This window comes from Eptesicus fuscus, chromosome 8, assembly GCF_027574615.1.
Source record: "Eptesicus fuscus isolate TK198812 chromosome 8, DD_ASM_mEF_20220401, whole genome shotgun sequence".
Lineage (NCBI taxonomy): Eukaryota > Metazoa > Chordata > Mammalia > Chiroptera > Vespertilionidae > Eptesicus > Eptesicus fuscus.
Genome location: NC_072480.1, coordinates 95,346,554 through 95,373,411, shown reverse-complemented (window position 1 = coordinate 95,373,411; position 26,858 = coordinate 95,346,554). Strand labels below are relative to the sequence as shown.

The following is a 26,858-nucleotide window of genomic DNA, read 5'->3' as shown; positions in this document are numbered from 1 at the left end:
CCCATGCACCAGAAGGTCACAAGTTCGATTCCCACTCAGGGCACATACCTTGGTGTGAGTTCGATCCCCAGTTGGAAGGTGAATGGGAAGCAATGGATCAAGGTAGCTCTCTCACATCACATCAACGTGTTTCTCTCTCTCTCCCCATTCCTCCCACTCTAAAATCAATTTAGAAACAGAAACAACCTCATTAAAATTATTTATTAAAAGAAATTTTTTAAAGTCACTGAGTAAGGGAGTAGAGATGGAATTAAAATTCAGGGAATTTGTGTCAGTTACCAGCTTGATACATATGTTCTGGAGGATTGAATTTCCCAGAAGATTAACCCTAAACCAAGTGCTGTATTACTATACATGTGCGGCGTCTCTTCTCCTTAATGATTGGAGAATTCTAGAAGATCTGTATTTTAATGATATACCCAGTTACATACCCAAGTTTCATAAAGCAGTAGCATATAGTAGTAGAGATTTAGAGTTTAGACCTCTATCTATTTCCAGCCCTGTCACCCACTGGTGGTAAGACTTTGGATAGAAACTTACCCCTGATTGATCTTATCCCCTTCAAATGAAAAGGAGTATAACCTGATAAGGTCTAATGTGCTTCCAGCTCCAAAAGCCATTATGAGGGACTGGAGATCACCAAGGGGAATCGCTCCCGGTAATATATGATGTGTAAAGGTAATTGTGATGTTATGTAGAATGAAATGAAATGAAGGCCATAAGTACACGGTTAAAAGGGAGATAGGAACAGAACCTATGAGTCAATTATAAATGATCTGCTCTCCTTGACAAAATCTGAAAAGTATCATCATCATAATTATTCTCATAACTGATGCCACTGATATAATTTTTAAAACCTAAGCTCAAGCCTGAGTATTTAATTACCCTTTTCAATTGAAAAGTATATGTATATATGTATATTTTTGTTCAACAAGAATACCTTAAAAAATTCGGAAGCCTCAATTAACTTATATCCTTTGGGTCTGTCAATTGAAATTGAAATGGCCTATGGATGCCTCTGTTGAGAAATGTGTATGTTTATTTGGGTACGGCCATCAGTTAACTCACCTTTTGGGATCAAGAGCAAGGGTAAGATAATGGTGGTGATGAAAATATAAAAACTCTCTCTTTGATAGACTTGACCCCAAGGTAAGTGGGGATAAGAAAAAATTAGGTGTAGGGTTTAAGACTATTAAATTCATGATCAACACATAGTAAATGCAAAGTTTCTCTTAAAGAAAGACCTTATTCCTACTAAGGCACAGCCCAAGAATAGAGTTAGGATGCATCTGTATTTCTCCTCTTCAACTTGATCCAGATGCCATTAGTAGGACGAAGAATCAGCTCTCCTGCCAGACCAAGTTCTTCTCTTTTCTGGGTGGATTCGACCCAAAAATGCCTCAGGATGCATGAAAGAATGACCTTTTCTTCCATCATGGCAAACCTTTGACCTTCAAATTAATGTAAATAACATGACTTTAATTACAGATCTATCTCAAATGGGAGAAAGAACAGGCTCTATTAGAAGAAGCAAGTGATGCTAGATTTTCACAGTAGGCCCTGGGCGAACCAGTATCACTCAGGATGCTTCCTAATAATAAAGATTCTTGAGTGCCCTTCCCTGCTCCCACCCAGTGCATCTGAATAGCTCTGGGGACAAGGAATCCAGCCCACACAGCACCCAGATGAATCCTGGCTCATTGACCATGAGAACCACTGCTCTAGAATGCTCTCCTCCTGGGCCTTTCATGTAGTTTACTATAGAGTTACCAGGCCTCATTGCACCAATGCCTGCATTTACATAAACAATAAAATGCCAGAGATACTAACACCAAAAGTGTTGATAATTTATGGCTATGTGCATTCATTTTGTTTATGTACTTCCGCTTATCCTATGGTGAGCATTCTCTGTTTTGGTTTTGAAAAAAGCAATTCTTAAAAGCAATAAAAGCAGGTTAAATAAACTAATTGTTATAAATACGCTTTCTAACATATAAAGTAAATGCTACTTCAATCTAAAAATCTACATTTTCTTTTCTTTTTTTTCTTTTTTTTTTTTGTTTAAATTTCTTTATTGATTAAGGTAGTACATATTTGTCCTCATCCCCCATTCCCATCCCACACTCCTCCCCACACATGCCCCCACCCCCCTGTTGTCCTTAACCACTGGTTAGGCTCATATGCATGCACACAAGTCCTCTGGTTGATCTCTCCCCTTTATCCCCACCCTCCCCTACCCTCCCTCTGAGGCCCGACAGTCTGATCCATGCCTCTTTGTTAAAAATCTACACTTTCAAACTCTATCATGAAACTGGTAATGCTTTATGTTATGGGCTGAATGGTATTCCCCCCAAATTCATCTGCTGAATTCATAACCCTCAGTACCTCAGAATGTGAATGCATTTGGGGATAGGGCCCTTAAAGAGGCGAGTAAAAAAAAAATGAGGTTCTATGGATGGGCCCTAATCCAACCTGACTGGTGTCTTTATAAAAAGAAGAGATCAAGCCCTGGCTGGGTGGCTCAGTTGGTTGGTATGTCATCCCATTCACCATAAGGTTGTGAGTTCAATTCCATCAGAGCATACACCTAAGTTGTGGGTTAGATTCCTGGTTGGGGCACATATGGAAGGCAACCAATCAATGTTTCTCTCACATCAATGTTTCCCTCTCTCTCTAAAAATCAATAAAAACATATCCTTGAGTGGGATTAATTAGAAACACACACAGAGGAATAAACTACATGAAGACACAGGGAGAAGACATCTATCTATAAGCCAAGGAGAGAGGCCTCACAAGAAACCAGCCCTGCAGACACCTTGATCTTGGACTTCTGGCCTCCAGAATTGTGAGAAAATAAAATTCTGTCATTTAAGCCACCCAGTCTGTGGCGCTTTGTTACAGCAGCCCTAGAAAACTGATATACATTACAACAGTCATAGTAAAGTGGAGAAAAAAATAAAACAACTAGTTTTTTAACAGACTTGTATCTGAGACACTACATCTCAAAGACATTGTGAGAAACCCCCTGCCGTGTGTGCCTGAAAGGTCAAACCAATTCTGATGGATACAAACCTATGCAGTTTCTGGGTCCAGCAGAGAAGGGCACATAGGCGTATGGATGGCGTCCGATCGAATTCTCGGGAAAGAACCGCTCTGGCTTGAACTCCTGAGGGTCTGGGAAGACCTTCGGGTCTCTATGCAGTGCGTAGGTAATGATGAGTATTTGAGAGCCTTTCATGATTTTGTAACCCCCTGTCATGAGACAGTTGAAATATCATGAGAACAGAGCAAGACACACACAGAAAAGTCCACTCTCCCCACTACTTTCATGAAAGAATTCTCACCAACATCACAATCTTCATTAAGTTCACGGGCTATGAGAGGCACAGAAGGAAAAATACGAAGGGTCTCCTTAATAACACACTCCAGATATTTAAGTTTCTTCAGGTCTTCTAATGTAACAGGGCGATCAGAATTCCCTGATCAAAGTAAATACATGAAATAAAATAAATGAAAGAACTATTTGGGCTTGGCGGTAAGACATCAAAAAAGAACATATTATAACATCAATGCACTGAATGTTAAATACCAACAGCTAAAGTAAAATTTTTAATAGTATAGATAATCAAAATAAAATGAGACAATAATGCTCAGTAAAAAAAAAAAGTTACAAAAGGTCACATGTTGTATCATTAAATTTGGAGGAAGTACTCAGAGTAGATAAATCCATAAGACCGTGTATAAATGAGGTGTTGCCAGGGGCTGGAGGAAGAGAACATGGGGAGTGGCTGATTAATGGTGCAGGGTTTCCTTTAGGCTGCTGAAGTGGGTTGGAATTAGATAGAGGTGGACAGATGCATAACATTGCAAATGCATGAAACTAATATTTAAAACATTTAACTTTGAATCCTCAGAGCCTCTTCCAGAAGTGTATCTTCTCCTGGGTCAGATTCTTGGACTCTCCCCATAGCCTGGCCCACAAACGCCCTCCATTCCCACCTCAAAAAGAAATCCAGAGAGAAAGCAACATGGCAGCATAGATAAACACCTAAATTGCTGCCTCTCACAACAATTTCAAAACTAAAACTAAAAGACAAAACGGACACCATCCAGAACCACAGGAAAGCAGGCTGAGTGGAAATTTTACAATAAGAAGGAAAGAGAAAAGCACTTTGAGAATCAGAGGAGCTGCAAAAGGCTAAGGTACAGAGATGCGCGCATGGAGAGGACTGGCGGCTGAGTGCATGGCTGGCTTTCTCAAGCGGGAGGGAGAAAGAAACTTCTGACTGCACTGAACTCCAGTTCTGGGCGAGACCCTGGGGACCCAGACTCATACAGGGGGAATCAGGACTGTCAGGAAAAGAGAAAAGCATACTGAGACTCAGGGGAGCTGCAGAAGGCAGAGGTCCAGAGGTGAGTGTGTGGAGAGGACTGACTGCTGAGTGTGTGGCTGGCTTTCTTAAGCGGGAGGGAGATGGAAGCTCCCAACTGCACTGAACTCCAGTTCTGGGCAAGATTCTGGGAACTCAGACTCATTTGGGGAGAAAGTGGACTGTCTGGCAGCAGGCGAAACTCGAGGGCGGCTTTCTCTCAGAGGTGCTTGCAGTGATTACCGAGGGACACTGAGACCCAGGGGTCGCATAGGGCAGGGCTGATGGGAAGCCAAGGCTGTCTGTTCAACCCTGAGACACCGCCCATTCCAAGCTGAGTACAGAGGCTTTTGCAATTTTGCAAGTCTTATCTCATAAGGGTGTCTCCAGCACAAAGTTCTCCCAGCATAGACACAGCTGATCCTCACAGCCAATTGACCTGGAGGTCAATTCCTCCCAGTGATACCAATAACAATCAAGGCTTAACTACAAGACTGTGCACACAGCCCACAAAGTGGTGCAACAAGAGTGTCCACCTCAGGTAACTGGGGAGGCTGAGCCACTGGGTCCTATAGGACACCTAACACACAAAGCTACTCTAACAACTCAGGAAAGCAGTGAAAAAGCAGAGACAAAGAAACAGATCACAAATGAAAGAAATGGAGGAAAGCAAATGACTGGATATAGAGTTCAAAACCACGGTTATAAGGTTTTCAAGAATTTCCTAGAAAAGGCCGATAAATTTAGCGAGACCCTCAAGGATATGAAAAAGGACCAACTAGAAATTAAACATAACACTGACTGAAATAAAAAAATATTATACAGAGACCTAACAGCAGACTAGAGGACCGCAAGAATCAAGTCAAAGATTTGAAATACAAAAAAGCAAAAAACACTCCTCCGGAAAAAAAAAAAGAAAAAAGAATCCAAAAATTTGAAGATAGTGTAGGGAGCCTGTGGTACAACTTCAAGCACACCAACATCCCAATCATAGGGGTGCCAGAAGAAGAGAGAGAGCAAGATACTGAAAACCTATTTGAAGAAATAATGACCGAAAACTTCCCCCACCTAGTGAAAGAAATAGACTTACAAGTCCAGGAAGCACAGAGAACCCCAAACAAAAGGAATCCAAAGAGGACCACACCAAGACACATCATAATTAAAATGCCAAGAGCAAAAGACAAAGAGAGAATATTAAAAGCAGCAAGAGAAAAACAGTTAATTACCTACAAAGGAGCACCCATATAATTGACAGCTGATTTCTCAACAGAAACTATACAGGCCAGAAGGGAGTGGCAAGAAATATTCAAAGTGATGAATAGTAAGTATCTACAACCAAGATTACTCTACCCAGCAAAGCTATCATTGAGAATTGAAGGTCAGATAAAGAGCTTCACATACAAGAAAAAGCTAAAGGAGTTCATCAACACCAAACCAGTATTACATTAAATGCTGAAAGGTATTCTTTAAGAAGAGGTAGAAGAAGAAAAAAGTAAAAATAAAAATTATGAACAACAAAAAGATACCTATTAACAAGTGAATCTAAAAATCAAGTGAATAAAAAATCTGATGAACAGAATAAACTGGTGAATATAATAGAAACAGGGGCATAGAAAGGGAGTGGACTGACAATTCTCAGTGGGAAATGGGTGTGGGGGTGCAGGAAGAGACTCAACAAAAATCGTACACCTATGGATGAGGAGAGTGGGGGTGAGGTAAGGGCAGAGGGTGGGGTGGGAACCGGGTGGAGGGGAGCTATGGGGGGAAAAAAGAGGAACAATTGTAATAATATGAACAATAAAGAGTTATTAAATTAAAAAAAAATCCAAATGGCTTCTTGGACCTGCTAAGAGGAGAAAAAAAACACAGCAGGAAGCAACCAAACATGTTGAGGAAGCAAAAAATGAGAACAACTCAATGAACAAGTCAGTGAGAAGATTCTGAAGGTCAGCATATAACCATTTCTTGCCAACCATTGTTTTTCAGAAGAGGTAGGACTTGATGGCCCAAATCCCAAATTTTCAAACAACAACATTGGCAACCATCTCTATGCCTGCACTGCTCGGGGAGATGGATGGGAAGGCACTGTGCTATTTAACCAGAGTTGAAGCATAGAATTGAAAAGTAATAAATCAGGTCACAGAACAGCTTTTCATTTCCTTGAAAACCCTTCCTTAGAAAATAATTGCACCCAAAGAATTTCATCTGAGTGCAAGCCGTGATGCATTTTCAAAGTCCACTGAAATATCTGGAAAGGATTTGATGAAATGTTCAAATCCACTGCAGGATAAAGCCAGCAGGAAGAGGCTGAGAACCAAAAATCTGGTTTATGGCCATTCTGATGTGGGTGCAGATAAGGTGGGAGATCATCCAAGGTGGTGTTTGCCAAAATCCAATTCATTACTACTTGCTTCCTGATATGGAAGATGAAGAAGGGGAAGGAGAAGAGAAGAAGGTGATGATGGAGGGGGAGAGGGAGAGGATTGAAAGCTACTGACAAAAGAAGCTGATGAGGATGAAGGAGAAGATGACTAGGGAACACTGATGGATTCCAACCTTTTTAAAAGTTTCCTCCAGTCACTGGGAGCAAGTTACAGTGTGGGGTTTTTGTTTTGTGTTTTGCTTTACTCTTAGGCTCAGTCATTCTGCTCTTGAAGTCTTTTCTCTCCCTTACCTCCTGGTTCTCAACTTATTTGGAGGAAATACCTTGAGCAGAATACAGTGGGAAAAGAATCTCTAAAGCTTTCTGTTTCAAATTCACTTTTTTTTTTTTTAATTTTAGAAGTATTTTTACTTTTCCCCCTTGATTTTTTTTCTTTATTGATTCAGGTATTACACATGTGTCCTTATCCTCCCATTGCCTCTCTACGCCCCCCACATGCCCTCACTCCTGGTGTCTGTGTTCCTTGGTTAGGTGTATGTGCATGCATACAAATGCAAATTAACTTTATCCCTTCCGGACTCAACAAACACTATATGGAATCAATGCCCTGGTGCTCCCTGGGAAAGAAAAACCTTTTGCTTACTTTGCTCTGCTGGAGGCTGGAGGCTCAGCCCCCGCAGTGGTGCACAAAATTTTAGCTTTTTCCCTCCTTTCTCTGTACATTGAGCACACAGATTACACTGTGTCTCTATGAATGTGGACAGTTAGCATTTACCAACATACACCTGTCTACTTTCTCTTGTATGGAACATTTTTTAAACTAAAAAAAGAAAATGGGTTTATAGAAGGTCAAAGGGTAGATATGAGATGTTTGGGTTAGTTAAGTGGAAATTTTGACAACAAGGCTTCCCCTTTGGTATGTTTAGTTGTGATGTTTCTGGACTTCCTTGCAGTTTAAGATGATACTTTTAAAATAAAGTTCTCTCTTAATAATGGCCTGAGCCCTGCAACTCAATGGGAGAAGAGCAAACCTGCAGAATCTTATTGGGAACTGTCATTCTCTATTGTAATCTTGTTCCTGTTTGTTTAATTTTTGTTTGTTTGTTTCAATGGGAAGAAAAGATAACGGTCAATTTTAAATACTAAAAGTGTTCCAGTTGCTTTGTTATAATGAAACTAAATGTGAAGTTTAACTCAGTAAAAAAAAAAAAGAAGAAAAGAAAGAAAGGAAGGAAGGAAGGAAGGAAGGAAGGAAGGAAGGAAGGAAGGAAGGAAGGAAGGAAGGAAGGGAAAAAAGACAAAAAAAAAGAGGAATGAATACTTACATGCCAATATCTAAAGATCAGTTACACAAAAAATTTTAGAACTAATACTGGGGATAGAAGAGAAGTGAAGCACAATTAGCAAAAAGCATGAGAAACAGCAGAATAAAAATTCTAGTAAAAATGGTGTCACTAATTATGTGAGATCCAAAAGCACTTGTGACACCTGCATTGGGCTAGAAATTGTAAAAATCACAAATGTGGGAACACATTCCAAAAGAACCCGGGTTTCTAGAATACCCCATTTACCCACCACACCAGAGGCAATCTGAGAGAAATTCAACTTGAAACGGGAAAAATGAAATGATGACAGAAACAGAGCCCAGGAGTTTAGATCGTCTCCATTCTACAAAATACAGTCTTCCCTCTTGATATGAAAATCCAGTCCTCACACCATCTGGACATGAAATTCCTTTTCCAACTTCACCTCTCAATGGGTTCTAACAAATGTTCTGAATTCCACCTGTCCTTTAATGCTTACTATTATCTGCCAACGTTTCCACTCTGCCATTGTGCAACCGGAGCCTCTCTTTCCAGAATGCCTTCCACCTCCTCCTCTTTTCCTTTATTATTCCTTCCCCACTTTGCACCAGGAAAATCCATCAGATACCACTGTGTTGATTGGCCAACCAACCTTTACCTTTCTTTTCCCAGCCATGGGAAGCCATATGACATCTGATTAAACAAAGAATTAAGTTGATGGCACAATACATAGTTCCTTTGTGGTAGGCTGGTCGTGACCCACAAATATATCCGGTCCTAATGCCTAGAGCCTATAAATATTACTTTTTGGGGGAAAAGGTGCTTTTGAACATTTTATGAAGGAACTTAAAATGGAGAGATGATCGTGGATTATCCAGGTGGGCCATGAATGCCATCACAAATATCATGATAAGAGAGAGCAGAGGGAGATTTGACACACACCCACAGAAGAGAAAGTGTTGGGAAGATGGAGACAGAGATTTGAATGATGTGGCCATAAGCCAAGGTATGTTGGCAGTCACCAAAAGGAATGCATTCTCCCCTCAGACTTCCAAAAAGTGCAGCCCTGCCAACCCATTGATTTAACTCAGAGATACTGATCTGGGCCTTCTGGTGTCCAGGTCTGTAAGAGAATAAATTTCTATTGTGCTAAGCCACCCAGTTTGCAGAATCGGTGACAGCAGTCAAAGGAGACTAATATAATCCTTCATCCCTCCTCCCCTTTCTTCTTGCCTTAAAGATAAACATGAGACCCAGAACAATGATCAAGAAAATAAAACCCACAAACATGAAAATGACAGAGAAAAAAAGGGCAAGCCCAGGATTCTCACAACATCCCTCTGGCATCAGCCTAGGACTCCTTACCTACAGGTTACTGGTTGTGCAAAAAAAATTTATTTCCCATCAGCTTAACCCACAGCAATCCTATAGGGAACAGCTCTCCTGGACCCCCCTAACCAGCTTCACCTCTCCTCTCTGCTCTCCTCTAGCCCCTTCCTTCCTCATATCGCCCAAGCACACAGCCATGACTTGGTATTTTCTACACAGTGTCTGCTTCACCTATGAAGCAGTGAGGTCCTTGAGCACAGGGACATGTATCTTTGTAGCCTCAGCATCTAGCCCAGTGCAGTCACACACCAAGCAATCAGCAAACGCCTGTAAACAAATGGGTGAGGTTTGGAAAGGACATTAGGCCTGGAAGGGGTCCCAGATGGCAGCCTTCCTGCTTATTTCAGTGTCTTTAGAACAGGCCCGACTGCTCTTTCTTAATGAGCAAGAATGCCATTTGCTTCAGTGACTTGGGACCTTCCGTGTAAGCAGTGAAGGGGCCATACGTACCAAACACTTCGTCCAGTTCATTGTCCACTTTTTTCTGGATTTCTGGATAGCACCCCAATAGGTACACGACCCAGTTTATTCCAGCTGCAGTTGTGTCATGGCCCTGCAATGTAAGAGGGAAAAAACAGCTTAGAAAGCAGAGTTCTATTGAGAAGGTTAGGGATGCTAGCTCTATTCTGAATTGTCTCTGGATTTGACAGCTGTGACGTGACCCCAGACAGAACCAGTTAATTTTCTACAGTATTTTACCTCCGTGGGGAACAAACCAATGAAACAATCCCTTCAAAGGGGACGCCTCTGGTACAGGGACATTTCAATAGGACAGAGTCACATACTTGGTGAGAGTGGCTGGGCTGGGCTAACAGGAGGCATTCCAAGGGAACTCCGTGCGCTGGACTGTTTTTGAGGAAATAAAAGTGTGACTTTCCTGAGCCAAGTGGCCAGATCTGCACTTCTCCACTGTCCCCCACTTGTACAGTAAGGTGAACACCAGGGAGCACATGGGTAGTCCTGAGTTAGTCTCCACATCAAGAAGTTGGTGAATAGCCCCATTTAAATCTTGCTGAGTTTGAGGCAAATATCATCATTTTGCAGAAAGGAACACAATTATTCTTCACAAAAAAACAATGAGAGCAGGGCTGCCATGGCTCAGTGCTTGAGCATCGACCTATGAACCAGGAGGTCATGGTTCGATTCCTGGTCAGGATACATGCTTGGGTTGTGGGCTCGATCCCCAGTAGGGGGCATGCAGGAGGCAGCCAATCAGTGATTCTCTCTCATCATTGATGATTCTGTCTCTCCCTCTCCCTTCAATAAAAATATATTTCCCTGAAATCAATAAAAATACCTATTTTTAAAAAATCTCCATGGGATACTTGATACTGCTATTGACATTTTAGAGATGACAAACTGAAGCCCAAAAGATGCTAAATGACTTTCCCAAGCCCAACAGCTTCATAGGAGGTGGAGGCAAGAATAGGGCCCTTGGAGTTTCTGATGACAAAGCAGAGTCCACACTCTTCACCTTGGGGAGCATGGAGGATGCGGGGTGAGGAGACTCCAGCTCCAATACTGATGGTGACACCTGGACGACCTTATTCTCTGTCCATTCAGTGTCTTTAGGCATCAGCCCCTCATTTCCTGTCCTCACCTCACCAGGACACTCCACATGCAAAATGGTAAGTTCTCCAGAAAAAAAAAAAAAGTATTTGAAAAATAAAAAATAATAATTCTTACTGGTCCATTTACCCTAAACAACACAAGTGACCATTGTAATATGTCATCTCCTGGGCAGATGTCTCTGAAGCACTTGCTTTAGCTCCTAAGTGGAATTGTTAAGGACTTTTCTGCAATTTCAAAAAAACATATTTATAAGTCTCTGATGTTGGCATGATTGTATTTTCTCACACTTGCAATTTGTTTACAGAAATGACTCTGGCCTCTGACAAAAGCTGGCCCATGTCATTCAGTTGTTTAGCAAAATCATAGAGGAAGTGCTTTTGCTAAAGAATTTTAATAGCTTCTCCTGAATTTGAAAATGAACTTCCTGTTTTATTTTTGTCTGCGACCCAAAGGGAGCAAACACAAAGCACAGAGGCAACAAGTGCATTGGCAGAACTGCGCAGGGCAAGAATCCGCCAGACCAGGAGCATAAAGGGCCTGGCACAGACATAGAAGCAAGGAACAGATTGTTCCATCCCAGAGGGAAGGCGGGGATGGGTGTGTGAGTAGGAAACAACATCTGTATAATAGGGGTGCCAGATGGAGAGGAAGTAGAGCAAGGAATAGAAAACCTGTTTGAAGAAATAATGACAGAAACTTTCTCTGATGTTGGGAAGAAAAGAACCCATACAAGTCTACAGCTTTATCTGAAGAAGAGAGTTGATCTGGTATTTAATTTGGGTCTTAAACTTTGTAATTAGTAACTACAACATAATGACTCTTCATCAGTTATAACAAGCTACTTCAAAATGTGATCAGACTTTTTTAAATGCTAAAAACTTTTTTGAAGAATTCCTATAAATTGATTCTTTTTAAGTTAAAAATAAATTGAGAACAGATCATCCCTTATGCCAAGGAACCCAACATATTTTAAAATGTGGCTACAAATAATGCTTGCTATTTCATGTTCTTTCTAATTTGACTATAAAATGTTTAAACATGTCTAAGTATTAGTGCTGGCTATTTCTTCATCCTTAGCATTTTTAACTCCCAAGATTAAAAACAAAACAAAACATTTTCTTGTTATGTAACAGGAACTGTAATTTGTTTAATGAGGATACCTGAGACTAACATGACAACGCAAAATACCTCAAACATGAAAGTGTCCACTTCTTCTCGAATAGCCTCATGGCTTAGCTTGTTCCCTTCATCATCCACCACATTTAAAAGCAGGTCGAGGAAAGCCTTGCGTTTTCTGTTGGAGGGGGTCGTGCCCTTGTCATCACTTTTATGTTCTTCTTCTCTCTTTATTTCATTGGCCCGTTCATTGATGACCTGTATGATTTAAATGATCACATGCTTTTGTGTGGAATTTGATAAGGCCTAATGGTCCATGTTCCTGTGAAAATATACCAGCTTCTTTAACTGATTTTTTTCTAAGCCTTTCCAGTTCTGTCTCACTCAACAGGAACTTAGGTTTTTGTGAAAATATAGTAAAGCTTTCTGTGAATATTTTTAGGGCGTAATACATCATTTCCAAGGACTATTTTTGCAGCCTTTCCAACATGGGAATAGAGTAGTAGTCTCCTGAATAGGGCCTCAGCGAGTTGGAAGAGCTCATGAGAAAAAGTTGGGGTGGTGGAGAGAACACAATCATTATATGATAGACTAATTATAGATCACTCTAATGACGTGTTGTATTGGAGAAAAGAATCACCCTGTATGCTTGCTGCTCCTTCTGCTGAGAATGCTCTTGCCTCAGAAGCCAACATGACTAGCTTCCTCCCTAGTTTTAGATCTCCGCTGCCCATTGTCACACTGTCAGGGTCACTGCTACCCCAGTCCCTGGCACTCACTCTCTTCCTCAGCCTGCTTTACCTCTTTTCCATTTCACTTCCCACCTGGCATTGTATTTGTTATTTAGTGACTTTCCCCTCCAACTGCAATGTAGCAGCAAATTTGTCTTTATTCATTCATTCTTATATTTCCAACCTTTAGAACACTGCTTGGCCTTTTAGAAATGTCCATGAGGTATGTGTTAAATGAATAAAAGAATGAAAGCCCCTGAGCTTAATTTGGTTACACATTTCAACTTTCTCCTCCTTTCAGGCAATCGTCCAAACCTGCTTCTGCTTAGAATGAACAGATCCCAAGTTCAGTAAGGGCAAGCACCGTGTCCTCTCTTTGATTCTTGGTGGAACCCCTGGTGCCTGGCACTCAGTATGCAATTTTTGATATTATTCATCCAATTTGGAATTCATTCATTATTGATACTGATATTAATGCATGAAATTTGAAGACAAGTGTAATTGTACCTAAAAATACAAACTGTTCACCGTTCACCTCTTGCCAGGCAATTATGCTATACTCCACTGAGGGCAGCTCACTCCCACACCTCATTCATCTAACATCTAGGGACTCTACCACTGGATCTGTTGGTGGAGGCAGTACCTCACTGTCACGAAGCAATGCCATCATATTTAAAACTAAATTTACAGCAAAGGATAAATATAATTACTTTGGCACTTTTGTCAGGACATTTAAATTATAATGCATGTTTTCAATTAAAGTTTGCCTTTCCATAAACATTCTTTTAACACAAAGACAGACTATATCCAGAACATTACTATTTTCTTGTCATTAATAATTAAATAGTAATATCTAGTTAATTTTTATCTTTTCCAGTTTAAGATACTGCTATAAATGCCCTTTGTCTTTGAAAACCATTGAAAATCCAAACACTTTTCCAAAGATTCTTATAACACAGATCCCTGTGTCTTTATTCTCTTAGCATAGCACCCAGTTTGTTAAACTACAATAGCTCATATCACACTTTGTAATTATTTATTTATAGACAGCCTCCCCCAGTAGACTAACCTCCCCAGTAGGGAACATTAATGACTGGCTGTGTTAACAAACATAGGAGTCATGCACTTATAAAAGTTCTAGAAAGTGATAGTGGGAGGGGTTGCACAACATTGTTAATGCGCCTAATGCCACTGAATGGTACACTTAAAATGGCTATTATGATAAATTTTATGTTATGTATGTTTATCCACAATAAAATAAAATAATGACTTACATTGTTGGTAAAATTATGTAAGATCTTTAGGTTCCTTTTGTGGTCCCATCCATCTTTAAACAAAAGGTACAAAACATCTTGCCAGAGCCAAAACGTCCTCATTCTTCGATGTATCAAATCACTCATCCTATAAACAGGGTGCAAATGTAACAGCTGATATATCAAAATGGGCATTGTTTGAGTACCTATTTGGTGCCTGGTCTCAATGAGGGTAATATGTGGCAACCATGATAATTCATCTTAGCGGCTTCTAAGAGCTCTATGCTCAATGCTCAACAATGAAGGCATGGGTTATTACACATCCAAGGAAGCTTAAGAATTAAATGGGTCCTTTAGAGGAATGAAGAATCCATTACAAAACATCCTCACTAGATGGCCATCTGATCTCTCCTTCTATTTCTCCGGGAAGAGTTCCGGACCTCCCCAAGCTGCCTGTAGCTCTTATACCACAGGGTGGGATGAAATCTGCCTGTTTAATGTCCACACATTTGCTTGATCATTCCTCTGGCTGTCCTCTTCTGCAGTAAAGTGTCCCTCTGTCACATCCCTGTCCCGAGTCCCTCCCTCAACATTTCCAGTGATGGAGCAGGAAGACCTAGACGTGATCTCCTCCTTTGAGAGCAGCTTCCAGGCCAATTCTGCAGAGTGGCCTTTTCTGGTCACTCAATCTGTGGGCCCTATTGCTGTTTTCTTCTCGAATATCAACTTTATTTTTTCTTTTTAAGCAATTATTATAGTTTATAAGTTTATACTTATTTGTTTTGATGCTTGTCTCCCTGTTATTCTGTTCTGTGGGCCACTATAAAACTAGTCAGTATCTTGTGTAATGAATGGCAGATTATATATGCTAATATGAAATGGGCAGTGGATTTAAAGACAGAATTCCTCAAATCAAACTCTGGCCCTGCATTTTGATAGTAGAATAATATCAGCAATTTTTCAAAGTAAATATGACTGTTTCAATTAAAAAATAATACACATTCAGTGCAGAAAATATGGGAAGAGACAATTAATAACAACTTAAAAAACAAGAGAGAGGAGCACATAACACAAAACAATAACACAGCTAACATTCTGGAATAATATCTACAAGTTTTAATGAATAATTTTTTAAACCTAGTGGTTATTATGCTAAAAATATTGTTTTTATCTTTATCTTATCATCATAATATAATTTCTTAATATATCATAAAATAATTATTAAAAGTTATAACATAGCCTGGGTAAGCCATAAGTTATACAATAAATCCTGTATTGTTAAAATACATGCATAAATGATTAGGTTGATTTTTAGTACAATATTTCATTGTGAAACAATGAAAAAGATACAACACAGACAAAAAATTATTAGTGATATTTTTTAAAGCTTGAATCAATAACAATTTTAAAAATAATTAGAAGGGCTCCATTTACCTATAAACTGCACGGACATACTCAGAATCATCATTATTCTGAGCATCAATATTCTTGCCCATAGCTGTTTCTGCAAAATATGGGTGAGAAGCAACCATTCAATTCATGCACATGCCTTCTGTTTATTTTCCAGTGGCAAACACTTGAAAAAAGACATAAATTCTTATATATGTTAGAATTGTTCCCTTGCCCTTTCAGTCTTGCACCTTTTGTTTCTCCTACTCCCTGTTCCTGCTCCTCCTTCCCTCTGACCTTCCTGGCAGGTTGGCTCTGCTCAAAGCCCTAGGAGTGGGCACTGCTTCTCAGGAGCCCAGTTTAGCAGAAGGACCACCCCTTTCTAACCCCTTCATTTGCTTCCCAGTGAAGTGTTATTTTCTATTTGGGCCATTTTCTGTTTACACCATAGCTCTAGAAACAAATCAATGAGACTTACCACAGATGATATCTAAGGCACAAAGAGTGATGTAAAAAAAGCAGTTAAATTTTTCTCCGTCAACATGTTTTTCAAGCTTTTTAACCAATACGTTGGCTTGTTCATTCATGACATCTAAGAACTCTTCCAGAATGGTAAAATGGAAAGTGGGTGTTAACATTTTTCTCCTGGAGCGCCATTTGTTTCCAGTACTAGAAATACAAGACATGGTTACAAAGGAGAGAAAAGCAACATCCAAAACAAATAAAGCATAGTCAAGACAACAAATTCTCCTTAATCCACAGATTCCCAAATGCGTTAGTCAGAATGTCAAGGGGAGATTCATATATAGTTACAGAATGGGCATATTTTAGATATCCTTCTATATTACTAATATTTAAAAGAGCACTCATGAAAATTGAAAATTTTAAGAATTTTTCTGGATTTCTAAGTTCTTAGTTTCCAAAACTTAGAAATTTCCCCCCTTTTTCCAACCTTAACCCTCTGAAGATCAAGGAGCTCCATGAGTCTACTTTGTTCTCTAATATCGTTGAAGTCTCCAAAGTCCCCACCGAAGTCCTGCTTTCTCTTTCTCAGTTCATGGGGTCCTGTTGCTGTATGGCAGCGCAAGGACTGAAGTTACTGTGCTCCACTTACTTCTCTGAGGATGACTGCCTTTTTCATTGGATTTTCAAGATTTCCCTGCTCAGAACTCCCCTGTGCCGTACTCCCTTTATACATTGGCACTTTCTTACCCTCCTTGGAACACAGGTGATCATCATTATTGAATGCCATGGCTGGAGATTACTCTACACACCGGGTTCCTGTCTCTCAGAGGCCCATTATCACCCAACCTTTTCAGCTTCTCTCTACTACCCGACAGCACATTCTTGCTATAGGAAAACTACCTTGTGTCAATGCCTGACATAAGTTACGCACAAGACAGCTTTAGCGATTTACACTGACTTACCTTGTAAGCAGTCCCAGGCCAAGCCATGGTTTTAGGAAGGTGTACAGATAAGACTTGTCAATTTGCTTTGAGCTAGTTAAAATTACCTTAGAAAGAGAGAAAAGAAAAATGAGAGACAGAGATGTGAAAGCCACCTTAATTATAAGAATACTGGGCTAGAACACAACTACTTTCTAAAGTAACATTTCATAACAATTACTTCTTGGTGGTTCGTTTTCATTACTATGACTCAAATCCAATTAGCTTGGAGCATACAACTGTCACTCACTCTTGGAGACTAGCTAGAGTTGACTGAAAGGAAAATGTCCAAGAGAGTTAATTCCCTGACTCCTGCCATGAACTAGGAGGCACGTGGAGTTGTTTATTGAGGGTAGGAGTGAGGGAAGAGAAGGTGGGTGAATCAAAGGATGACCACATTTAGGGAGATGGAAATCACAAGTTCATGATCAGGTATGTTGATTTGGAGGCATTCAAGTTGCCATAGTCTGAAAGCAGGTATGCAGCTCAGGATTAAGGCTTACACTAGGTACACATTTGAATGTCTCCAGGGTAGAAGTAGCACTGGGAACCATGGGTATAGTTAGGTTGCCTGGAGCCAAAGTAAAGCAGAAGGGATGAGCATATGCACAAAATGCTTCTCAGGCTTCTTGCTGCAGTTTCCTGCTTTAGACAGATCTCTGTCCACATGTACTAAGGCCACTTATACTAGGCCAGCAATGGCTGAAACCCCACATGTGCCCCTCTCGCTGTCTCCTCTGGGCCAGTAGATTCTGCAGTGTGATACCAGAGACACTAAGAGTTTTACCATAATGAGTAAGAAAAAAGTATCCAAGCCCAACAACCCTAGGAAATTCTGCTGTTAATTTTGCTCCATTAAGAGAAGGTCTGTTTATCCCATTTTTACCTCCTGACCCAAATCCTTTGTCATCAAACTATCAGATCATACCCCCAATGTCATGATAATAAGGAAAAGAAAGGTAAACAATTTTTAGGAGTAATTTCAATAGCGTGAATTAATAAAATCTTCCCCATAAATATCAGATTAGTGTTCTCTTTTAAAAAATTAACTTGAAATAATAAAAGTATAATGGATACTCAACATCTTAAGGGAAACACTATTTCTGTAATCTTAAAACAGTACCTGGCAAATGATATGAGCTCAATTTATAGATTAATCTATTTATGGTTATGTTCAACTGAAGACTTTCCAAAAAAGGAGGACAAATATATTTCTTAATACCAAATGTGTATAGACATGTATAAGCTGCTACGCTTCCCAGAACTCAGACTATATCTGGAAAGCATTAAATGGCACCTTCACAAGCCTTAGATATTTCATGGAATCCTCATTGTATTGAATTCAATTAAATATAAGGAAATATATTTGCTGTTTATTCTGATGAGATTCTCACACCATCAAATATACAGTGAAACATTGATCATAGTCACCATCGACTCACCTCTATAGTTTCGGCCTTATACATGGCTATTGCAGGTACAGTGCCAAACCAGAGTTTTAGCATTGGCACATGTCTGTTTTCTTCAGTGCAATCAATCAGTGCCTGGAAAAACTCTAGGAGAAAATATTTAATTTTAAATAAGTTCCTTATTGTGTCATTTTTGGGTTTTTTACTCGTTTTACTTTCGGCAACTCACTCAATATCTCCCAGGTCTTTCACATCTTGAAGCTAAACCACACGGTTGTCCTTACTAAATTATTAATGCATGAATTATGAGGCTAATTTAATTATGAATGATATATGTGCAACAACCTGGTTAACTGAGAAATGCCAAGCACTGTGGATGTTTGTGGTGACCTTATGACATGCCTTCTGAACCAAGAACACTGAGGTTGTTCAGTTTCTCCTGACCTGCTTCAGGCTACTCTTCTATAGAAAGGGAAACCTGTCCCACCTCTCCAGCCCTGGTAGATAGATGCTTCCCTTTCACCCTCTCTAAAACAGTATTGAAGTTCCTCAACAAACTGAGATTAGAGCTACTATATGATCCAGCAATTCCTCTTCTGGGTATTTATCTGAAGAACATGAAAACACTAATTCAAAAAGATATATGCACCCCAATGTTAATTGCAGCATTACTTACAATAGCCAGCATATGGAAGCAACCTTAGGTGCCTATCAGTGGATGAGTGGATAAAGAAGATGTGATAATAATTGGCCCAGCTGGCATGGCTCGGTGGTTGGGTATTGACCTGGTCAGGCCATATGCCCGGGTTGCAGGCTCGACCCCCAGTGTGGGGCATGCAGAAGGCAGCCAATCGATGATTCTCTCTCCTCACTGATGTTTCTCTCTCTCTCCCCCTCTCTTCCACTCTGAAATCAATAAAGAATATTTTTTTAAAGATAAAATATTGTCATTTGTGATAAAATGAATGGATCTGAAGGATATTACATTACATGAAATAAGTCAGACAGACAAGGACAAAAACAGTCTGATTTAACTTATATACTATCTAATAAAAGAGTAATATGCAAATTGACCATGTATCCACCACACCCACAAGCCACGCCCACCAGCCAATCAGGAGTGAGTATGCAAATTAACCCAACCAAGATGGCTGTGGGCACAGAGAGAGCAGGATGCTTGAGTTTGGAGGAAGCCAAGCTTTCTGCCTGCCCTGGCAGGCCCAGGCCTCCACTCAAGGCTACAAAGTTTCAATTATAAAAGTTAAATAAATCCCAACAAAAATGGCAGCAGCCCCGGAGCTGGAGAGAACAGGAGGCTTGAGTTGCTCCCGGTGATGGAGAAAGCCAAGCTTTCCTTCTGTCGTGGCCTGCCTTGGCCTCTGCTTAAGGCTACAAAGTTTCAATTATAGAAGATAAATAAATCCCAACAAAAATGGCTGCAGCCACAGAGGAAGGAGGAGGCTTGGCTCAGCTCAAGGCTACAAAGTTTCAATTATAGAAGATAAATAAATCCAAGATACCAGGGCCTCCGCTTGGGTTGCCGGGAGGCGTGGCCAGCCTGCAAACCACCACAGGCCCCTCACCCAGGCTGCCCCATGCCCCAAGGGAAAACCCCCCCCCCGATCCAGGACACCCTTCAGGGCAAACCATCTGGCCACCACCCATGCACCAGGCCTCTATCCTATCTAATTCTCCTATCTGATAAAACAATAATATGCAAATTGACCGTCACTCCAACACACAAGATGGATGCCCCCATGTGGACACAAGATGGCCGCCACAAGATGGCCAGCATGGGAGGGCAGTTGGGAGGGACCAGGTCTGCAAAGGAGGACAGTTGTGGGTGAGCAGGCCAGCAGAAGAGGGCAGTTGGGGGTGATCAAGCCTGCAGGGGAGGGCAGTTAGGGGTGACCAGGCTGGCAGAGGAGGGAAGTTGGGGGCGACTGGGCCTGCAGGGAAGGGCTGTTGTGGGGGACCCAGGCCTGCAGGGGAGAGCAGTTGGGGGTGACCAGGCCTGCAGGGGATGGCAGTTAGGGGCAAACAAGCTGGCAGGGGAGCAGTTAGGCAATACCACCATTTGTCCACCATCCAGAACTGAAATATCATTGCTGTTATGTACACATAAACAACTGTTGGACATAGAAATTGGGACTCAAAAGAACTGTTGGCCCAGAAAGAAACTCACTATAGACTGATTCATTTGCCTCTCAGCATAACCATTATTTCTTGTCTCATTTTTGGTTCCTATAAGTGTATTCCTAGTATCACATGAGCTCACTCATCTAGGGGAAATGATGAACAACATAGACTGAAGAACAAGAACAGCATCGATCAGACTGTCAGACCTCAGAGGGAAGGTAGGGGAGGGTGGGGACAAGGGAGATAGATCAACCAAAGGACTTGTGTGCTTGCATATGAGCCTAACCAGTGATCACGGACAACAGGGGGCATACGTGTGGAGGGGTTTGGGATGGGAATGGTGGGGGGGAGGGTTGAGGACAAATATATGATACCTTAATCAATAAAGTAATTTAAAAAATTAAAAAAATAAAAATAAAAAGATTTTGTTAATAGAAGAAAAACACATACACACAATATCTATATATATAAAAGCCTAATATGCAGTGTCCCCTTGGGAGTTCAACCAACTGGGAATTCCATCACTTGCTATGACATGTGATGACCACCGGGGGGGGGGGGTGCAGAATGAAGGAGGCCCAGTCCAGTGCTCCAGTGGCTGCTAGGGACGCTACCCATGCACAAATTTCATGGACTGGGCCTCTAGTATATAAATAATACTCTATGTCTACATTTCCTTGGATATAGGAAAAAATTGGGCTTGGGAATGTGACAAAAATATGGAAGATTGTCATAGTAAATATAAGAAAGAATCATTAAGCTAAAAAGAATTACTGAGAAGCACTGAGGAAAATGTAGGGATTAGATAGGGAAAGTTGGTAATTAATCAAAGCAGTTTCCTATGCCATGTCCAGATAGAAGAATGAATATGACGAAAGTATCTTACTTCTTCTTGAAAACACAACATGCTCACACATGCATTCCACAGGCAACGAACATGTACCACCAAAGACCAGATCCCTACTCTCAGGGAATTTATTATCATAGGAGATGGTCACTGTGGTACTAATCACAGTATCAGGTCAAATGAAATGGGTGCTAAATTAGAAGGTTAAGTCTGAGGAGTTATCGATTTTCATTGAAAGTACCGGAGAAATTCCAAGAAAGAGATGGCATTTGAGCATAAAAGAATGATTTGGCTTTTTATAGGAAGAAAAAGGAAGTTAGGGTAAACCAAGCAGCAGAAATAGCAGAGCAGAGTCAGGGAGGTATGAAAATGGCCTATAGGTTTAGCCAGAGCACAGGATGGGGATGATAACATTGATAGATGAGCTTGGAGTGTTGCAAGGCTAAAGAAGTTGGATTTTCTTTTACAGTCTCTAGGCAATATCTGAAAGTTCCTGATGAGTACTAGAACCACAGAGTTATAATTTAGGACAATAACACTGAGGTGTGTGGGATCTGTGGACAACTTGGTATTCCTAGGCCACAGAAAGCTTCTGGGGTGGGAAAAAGACTGGGGTTCGATGCAGCCAGTGTTAGGGGCCCTGGTCCTGCTTTATGGCTGGTCCTTATATTGGGTGTGGAGAAATGGTGACCAGTAATCCCAACAACACTGAAGTAGTGAGGAAAGTTTGGGAGTTAACCCTTTCTGTATTGAAATCCCTAAGGCCCCATCTGGGGAATGCAGCCCAGCATTCAGAAAGGTCAAACAATGACAAAACTCTGGGTCAGCTCAGGAAACACTAAATTGCAGAGTGTGACCCCGGCATGGGGGTTGGGTGGGGTGGAAAAACACAGTGACTAAAGGATTGGGGTACATGGTCCAGCCCTCAGAGAAAAGACCTGGCAAAGGTTAGACAGAGCCCAAGTCAAACAACATGAATTCACGGGAGGACTGGCTTTCTAATTAGGTTAGGAAATGAGGCCTCTCATGAGGAGGGAGGGATAAGGAGAGCAGACTGGCTGGGAGGCATGTGGTACCCAGGCTTTTCTAGGCGAAGGGAATGCCCCTTGACAGCAGCAGGACTAATGCCCACAGCACTGTGAGGCCGCTAATACAGATGGCACCTGAGGTTCTGACGGGTTGTTTTAAATGGGAATTTGGGCCCCACGGACAGATTGACATAGAAGAAAAAAACAACTGTTAAACTTTGCAGCTCTTTTTCATGCCAATACATGTTCACATACTCAACTACCCCTGCTCCTTCTCTCATCCCTCCGCTCCCTCCACCCCTGGGCTTCAGGGCAAGCTGCTGAAAGTGCAGCGGGAGAGAGGCTAAAGTGCAGGGATGTGCACTGCACGTGACATTGAATAAACAGTAATAATTGTTTATAGTGTTTGCACATTTGGGCACCTCAAAACCCAACAATGAATCTTCTAAAATGACTAACATTCATTCGGTCATTTGTTTGCTGTGGAAGGTAATTAAACATCAGAGCAGAGCTAAGGGTTTTCGATGCCTTATGTCTTTTATGCCTCACCACAGTCAGACGAGAAACACTATTACAGAAGTTAGTGAACAAGTGAGGAAGTTGTGCTCAGCTGAGTAGTTGCACAATATCACAGCGCTGGTAAATGCAGGCCTGGCTTTGTACCCGAGGCACCCACACACACAATGTGCCATCTTCCCCATTACATCACGCCGACTCAAAATGCCTTCTAGTCAAACCATTGGCTAAACTGCTGTGAAAGGAGCTAGGTCACATCAACAGTGTCAAAATATATGTAGCATGGCCATAACCACTGCCTTGGTCTGGTCTGACAGAGGAGACAGGGAAATCAAAATCCCTGGTTTGAAGGCCTCCGCTCGGCCCCATAGCAGGGAGCAGCTGGGGAAGACAGGTGTTGACAAAAAGGACTGGAAAAGCAAAAGATAGAGTTCAACAGCCCAGTTGGGAGTCAGTTGCAATTCTCCAGGTGAGACTTCTGAGGCCAGAATGCGGAGGGTAGCCACACAATGAAAGGCACAGCCTCTTGTATAAGACACAGGGTAATGAGGATGGGGTGTACACCTTTAAATGTTGTGCTCTGCCCAAATTTGCTGAGCTCAATGCTGGGCACAAAGGAGGGCCTCAAATAAGTGCATGACTGACAATGAAAAAATTGACTCAAACCAAGTTCTGGACAAGGGTCTAGAACAGTGATGGCGAACCTATGACACGCGTGTCAGCACTGACACGCATAGCCATTTCTGATGACACGCGGCCGCTGAGGCGGCCGCATGCCAAGGATGAAACATTTGCTGCTCCTGAGGATGAAACATTTGCGAAATAATGTTTTTTCCTCAAAGTGACACACTACCCGAGTTATGCTCAGTTTTTTGGCAAAGTTTGACACACCAAGCTCAAAAGGTTGCCCATCACTGGTCTAGAAAATGCATGCATTAAATTTAATCCTCAAAGTACCTGCAGTATAGTGACTTTTATGAGTAAAGGGTAACACACTATAAATTAAAGAGTTTTAAACAACTTGTCAAAGTCAAACTGCCAGAGGCTAAAACCAACAGTAGTTAGCATATTAATGCAAAAAGACACGTTGGAAGGCCAATGGACTTCGGTATTCAACAAGGCTGAAAGTCAGCATGATATTGCCCTGCTTTGGCTCAATGGTGCAAGGCAATTATCTAACCTGATAAGCCTTATACTGTTTACCAAACTTTACCTTTGACCTGCCTCTTTACATTCTAAAGGGCAAATGTGTATTCAAGTGAATAAAAAGCAAACTGGACCCAGAAGTCCTGTGCCTCTCCAAGAGAGAGGTCTCCATCTGGCCCCCATGCCTTCTAAATTCATATTTCTTGTATACTATTTTCATTTGTGCATTGGCCCCTCCTTAAGGTCCTGAACCCCTCCAAAAAGATTGCAGCATCAAACAATTTGATTACAAGCAGAAAGGGAGCAAAGGTTGGTCTCAAGCCCAGATGCAGTAGTTGTTGATGCATTTGGCTCAATGGATAGAGCATCGGTCTGCGGACTGAAGGGTCCCAGGTTCGATTCCGGACAAGGGCATGTACATTGGCTGCGGGCACATCCCTGGTGGGGGGTGTGCAGGGGGCAGCTGGTCGATGATTCTCTCTCATCGATGTTTCTAGCTCTCTATCCCTCTCCCTTCCTCTCTGTAAAAAATCAATAAAAAAAAAAAATCAATATTATATATATATATAAAATCCTCTTTAGAAAGATAATGTGTTATCATTCTCTCCTCTCCGGAAGTAACTATAAGGAGAATTGCCTTAAAGAATCCAATAACTCACAGTTCATTTTGAAATGGATCTTATTCACTAGAGATTTCAATTCTTCAAAAAATTCCCCCAAAACACTATGATGAGATTTCTTAAGTATATTGTTTCCTGTTGGGCAGGAGGGGCCTATATTTCTACACCATTATTTTTTAATATTATAAAGCCTTTGGGCAGAAGGGAAGATTAGCTCTGCCTTTAGCGTTCGCCATGATGATTTTTACAAATGTAGTTTTCATATATCAAAATTTGCTGCATCACTTGCAACATTAGTCACATTGATGTTTGGTTGGTTAAAGGTTTACTTGGATTTCTTCGGCCTAAAACATTTTTTATATTTTGGTAACACTCTCCCATGAGGCTTCATGTATTCCTGTGAAGTTGAAATGACAGCATTATTTTTATTTGGAGAAAGGAAAGTGGAAAAGAAATAATCCTTTAAGCTTTGGAATTGATGTTCAGTCTGTAAAACTTCTTCAATAAAGCTGAGGGCTGATTGGATTCTAGTTCTGGGCTCATTTAAAAATATGTCATTTGGCCCTAATCAGTTTGCCTCATTGGATAGAGTGTCGGCCTATGGACTGAAGGGTCCCGGGTTTGATTCTGGTCAAGGGCATGTACCTTGTTGGGGCACATCCCCAGTGGGAGGTGTGAAAGAGGCAGCTGATCAATGTTTCTAACGCTCTGTCTCTCTCCCTTCCTCTCTGTAAAATAATCAATAAAATATATTTGAAAAATATATATCATTTGGGGCAAATCTTTTCAGTTCTGGGTATCTCAACTTATACAGCCATGAAGATGAAGTGCTAAGATCTAACACACCCTCCCTCATGGGGGATGCAAACATCAGGGACTTTTAAGAGCTTTCTAACTTAAAGTGATCCCTCTACCCCTATCATAACATGACGTAAAGCTATCTCTTCAAAAGATGATTTCAATAAAAAAAGATTCACTCTTTAACAAATAAGATTTCTGAAACTTGCTGTATGACTTTTGGGGCAGGCCTTGAAGAATAACATCATAATTCATTGTTGTTATGTAACCTCCTTAGAAGAGCTAAGGAGGAATGAAAGTTGTGGTCAAGTATTGTGATTTCTGGAGGGAGAGGCTCTGTTCTCAAGTGCATTTCTCATACCTTATTTTGGAGACAGAGAAATAGAGATACAGATAGACATAGAAATAGAGATAGAGAGAGGGAGAAAGACAGAGAGAGAGAGAGAGAGAGAGAGAGACAGAGAGAGAGAGAGAAAGAGAGAGAGAGAGAGAGAGAGAGAGAGAGAGAGAGAGACTAAGTTATAATTTGTGTCTGCTTTTAGGACTTTAACAGAAGAAAAACAGGTGGTTTTGTTGTTGTTGTTGTTGTTTTTCTTATTAAATATATTTTTATTGATTTCAGAGAGGAAGGGAGAGAGTTAGAAACATCAATGATGAGAGACAATCATTGATCAGCTGCCTCCTGCACCTCCCCCACTAGGGATGGAGCCTGCAACCCAGGCAAATGCCTTTGACAGGAATCAAACCCCAGACCCTTCAGTCTGCAGGCCAAAGCTCTATCCACTGAGCCAAGCCGGCTAGGGCTACAGGATGTGGTCTAAGATAGCAGCAGCCAGGGGGTGGGAAATGAGAAGAGAAAAGGCAGAAAGACAGGCGTTTAGAAACACTGCACTTATATGTAATGAAAACTGGAGAGAGCTGGGAACCCATTATCCAGGGGGTGACAGAGGCGCCCCTCACCCAGCAGCCTGCATCTCCAGTTGGGATGCTCCAGGCGGGTATGCAGGTGGTGCTCAGGAGGTGCTCCCGAGCCTCGGTTCCCTGCAAGGGGCCCAACAGCCCGTGTGGGGATGCGGCCCGCCTGGGCGCTCAGCCCCTTACCTTTCCCTCCTCGCTTCCGGACCAAGGAGTGTCCCACAAAGGGGTAGGCGCCCGAAACGGTGGGGATGGGCCTCATTTGCAGCCAGTTATGCGCATAGCTCGCCATTATCTGCAGGAAGCTCAGGATGAGGGTGGCGCCCGCCAGGGTGAGGGCGCTGAGCGCGCCCCAGAGCAGCAGCTTCTGCCCGACGGGCACCAGCCAGACGGCCATCCTCGCGCCAGCGGTCTGCTCCTCGCGGGGACTGAGGCCCAGAACCTTGGAACCGGGAGCTTAGGTCCAGTGGGTGGCCCAGCCCCTGCAG

The 26,858-nt window shown here is 41.6% G+C and overlaps 1 protein-coding gene and 1 pseudogene across 1 annotated transcript; both read right to left on the bottom strand.

Annotated features, from left to right (window-relative positions):
• Positions 1 to 26,858, bottom strand: part of LOC103295476 (plasma kallikrein-like) — a 218,455-nt pseudogene that overhangs the window by 14,912 nt on the left and 176,685 nt on the right.
• Positions 187 to 26,858, bottom strand: LOC103295448 (cytochrome P450 4V2). The gene is made up of 11 exons (XM_054720110.1): positions 26,557 to 26,858; positions 18,395 to 18,507; positions 16,935 to 17,020; positions 15,986 to 16,176; positions 15,553 to 15,622; positions 14,140 to 14,266; positions 12,207 to 12,392; positions 9,897 to 9,999; positions 3,345 to 3,479; positions 3,073 to 3,252; positions 187 to 1,451 (listed from the first exon to the last, which is right to left on the bottom strand). The coding sequence occupies exons 1-11, from the start codon at positions 26,765 to 26,767 to the stop codon at positions 1,279 to 1,281; spliced, it is 1,575 nt and encodes a 524-aa protein (XP_054576085.1). The 5' UTR covers positions 26,768 to 26,858; the 3' UTR covers positions 187 to 1,278.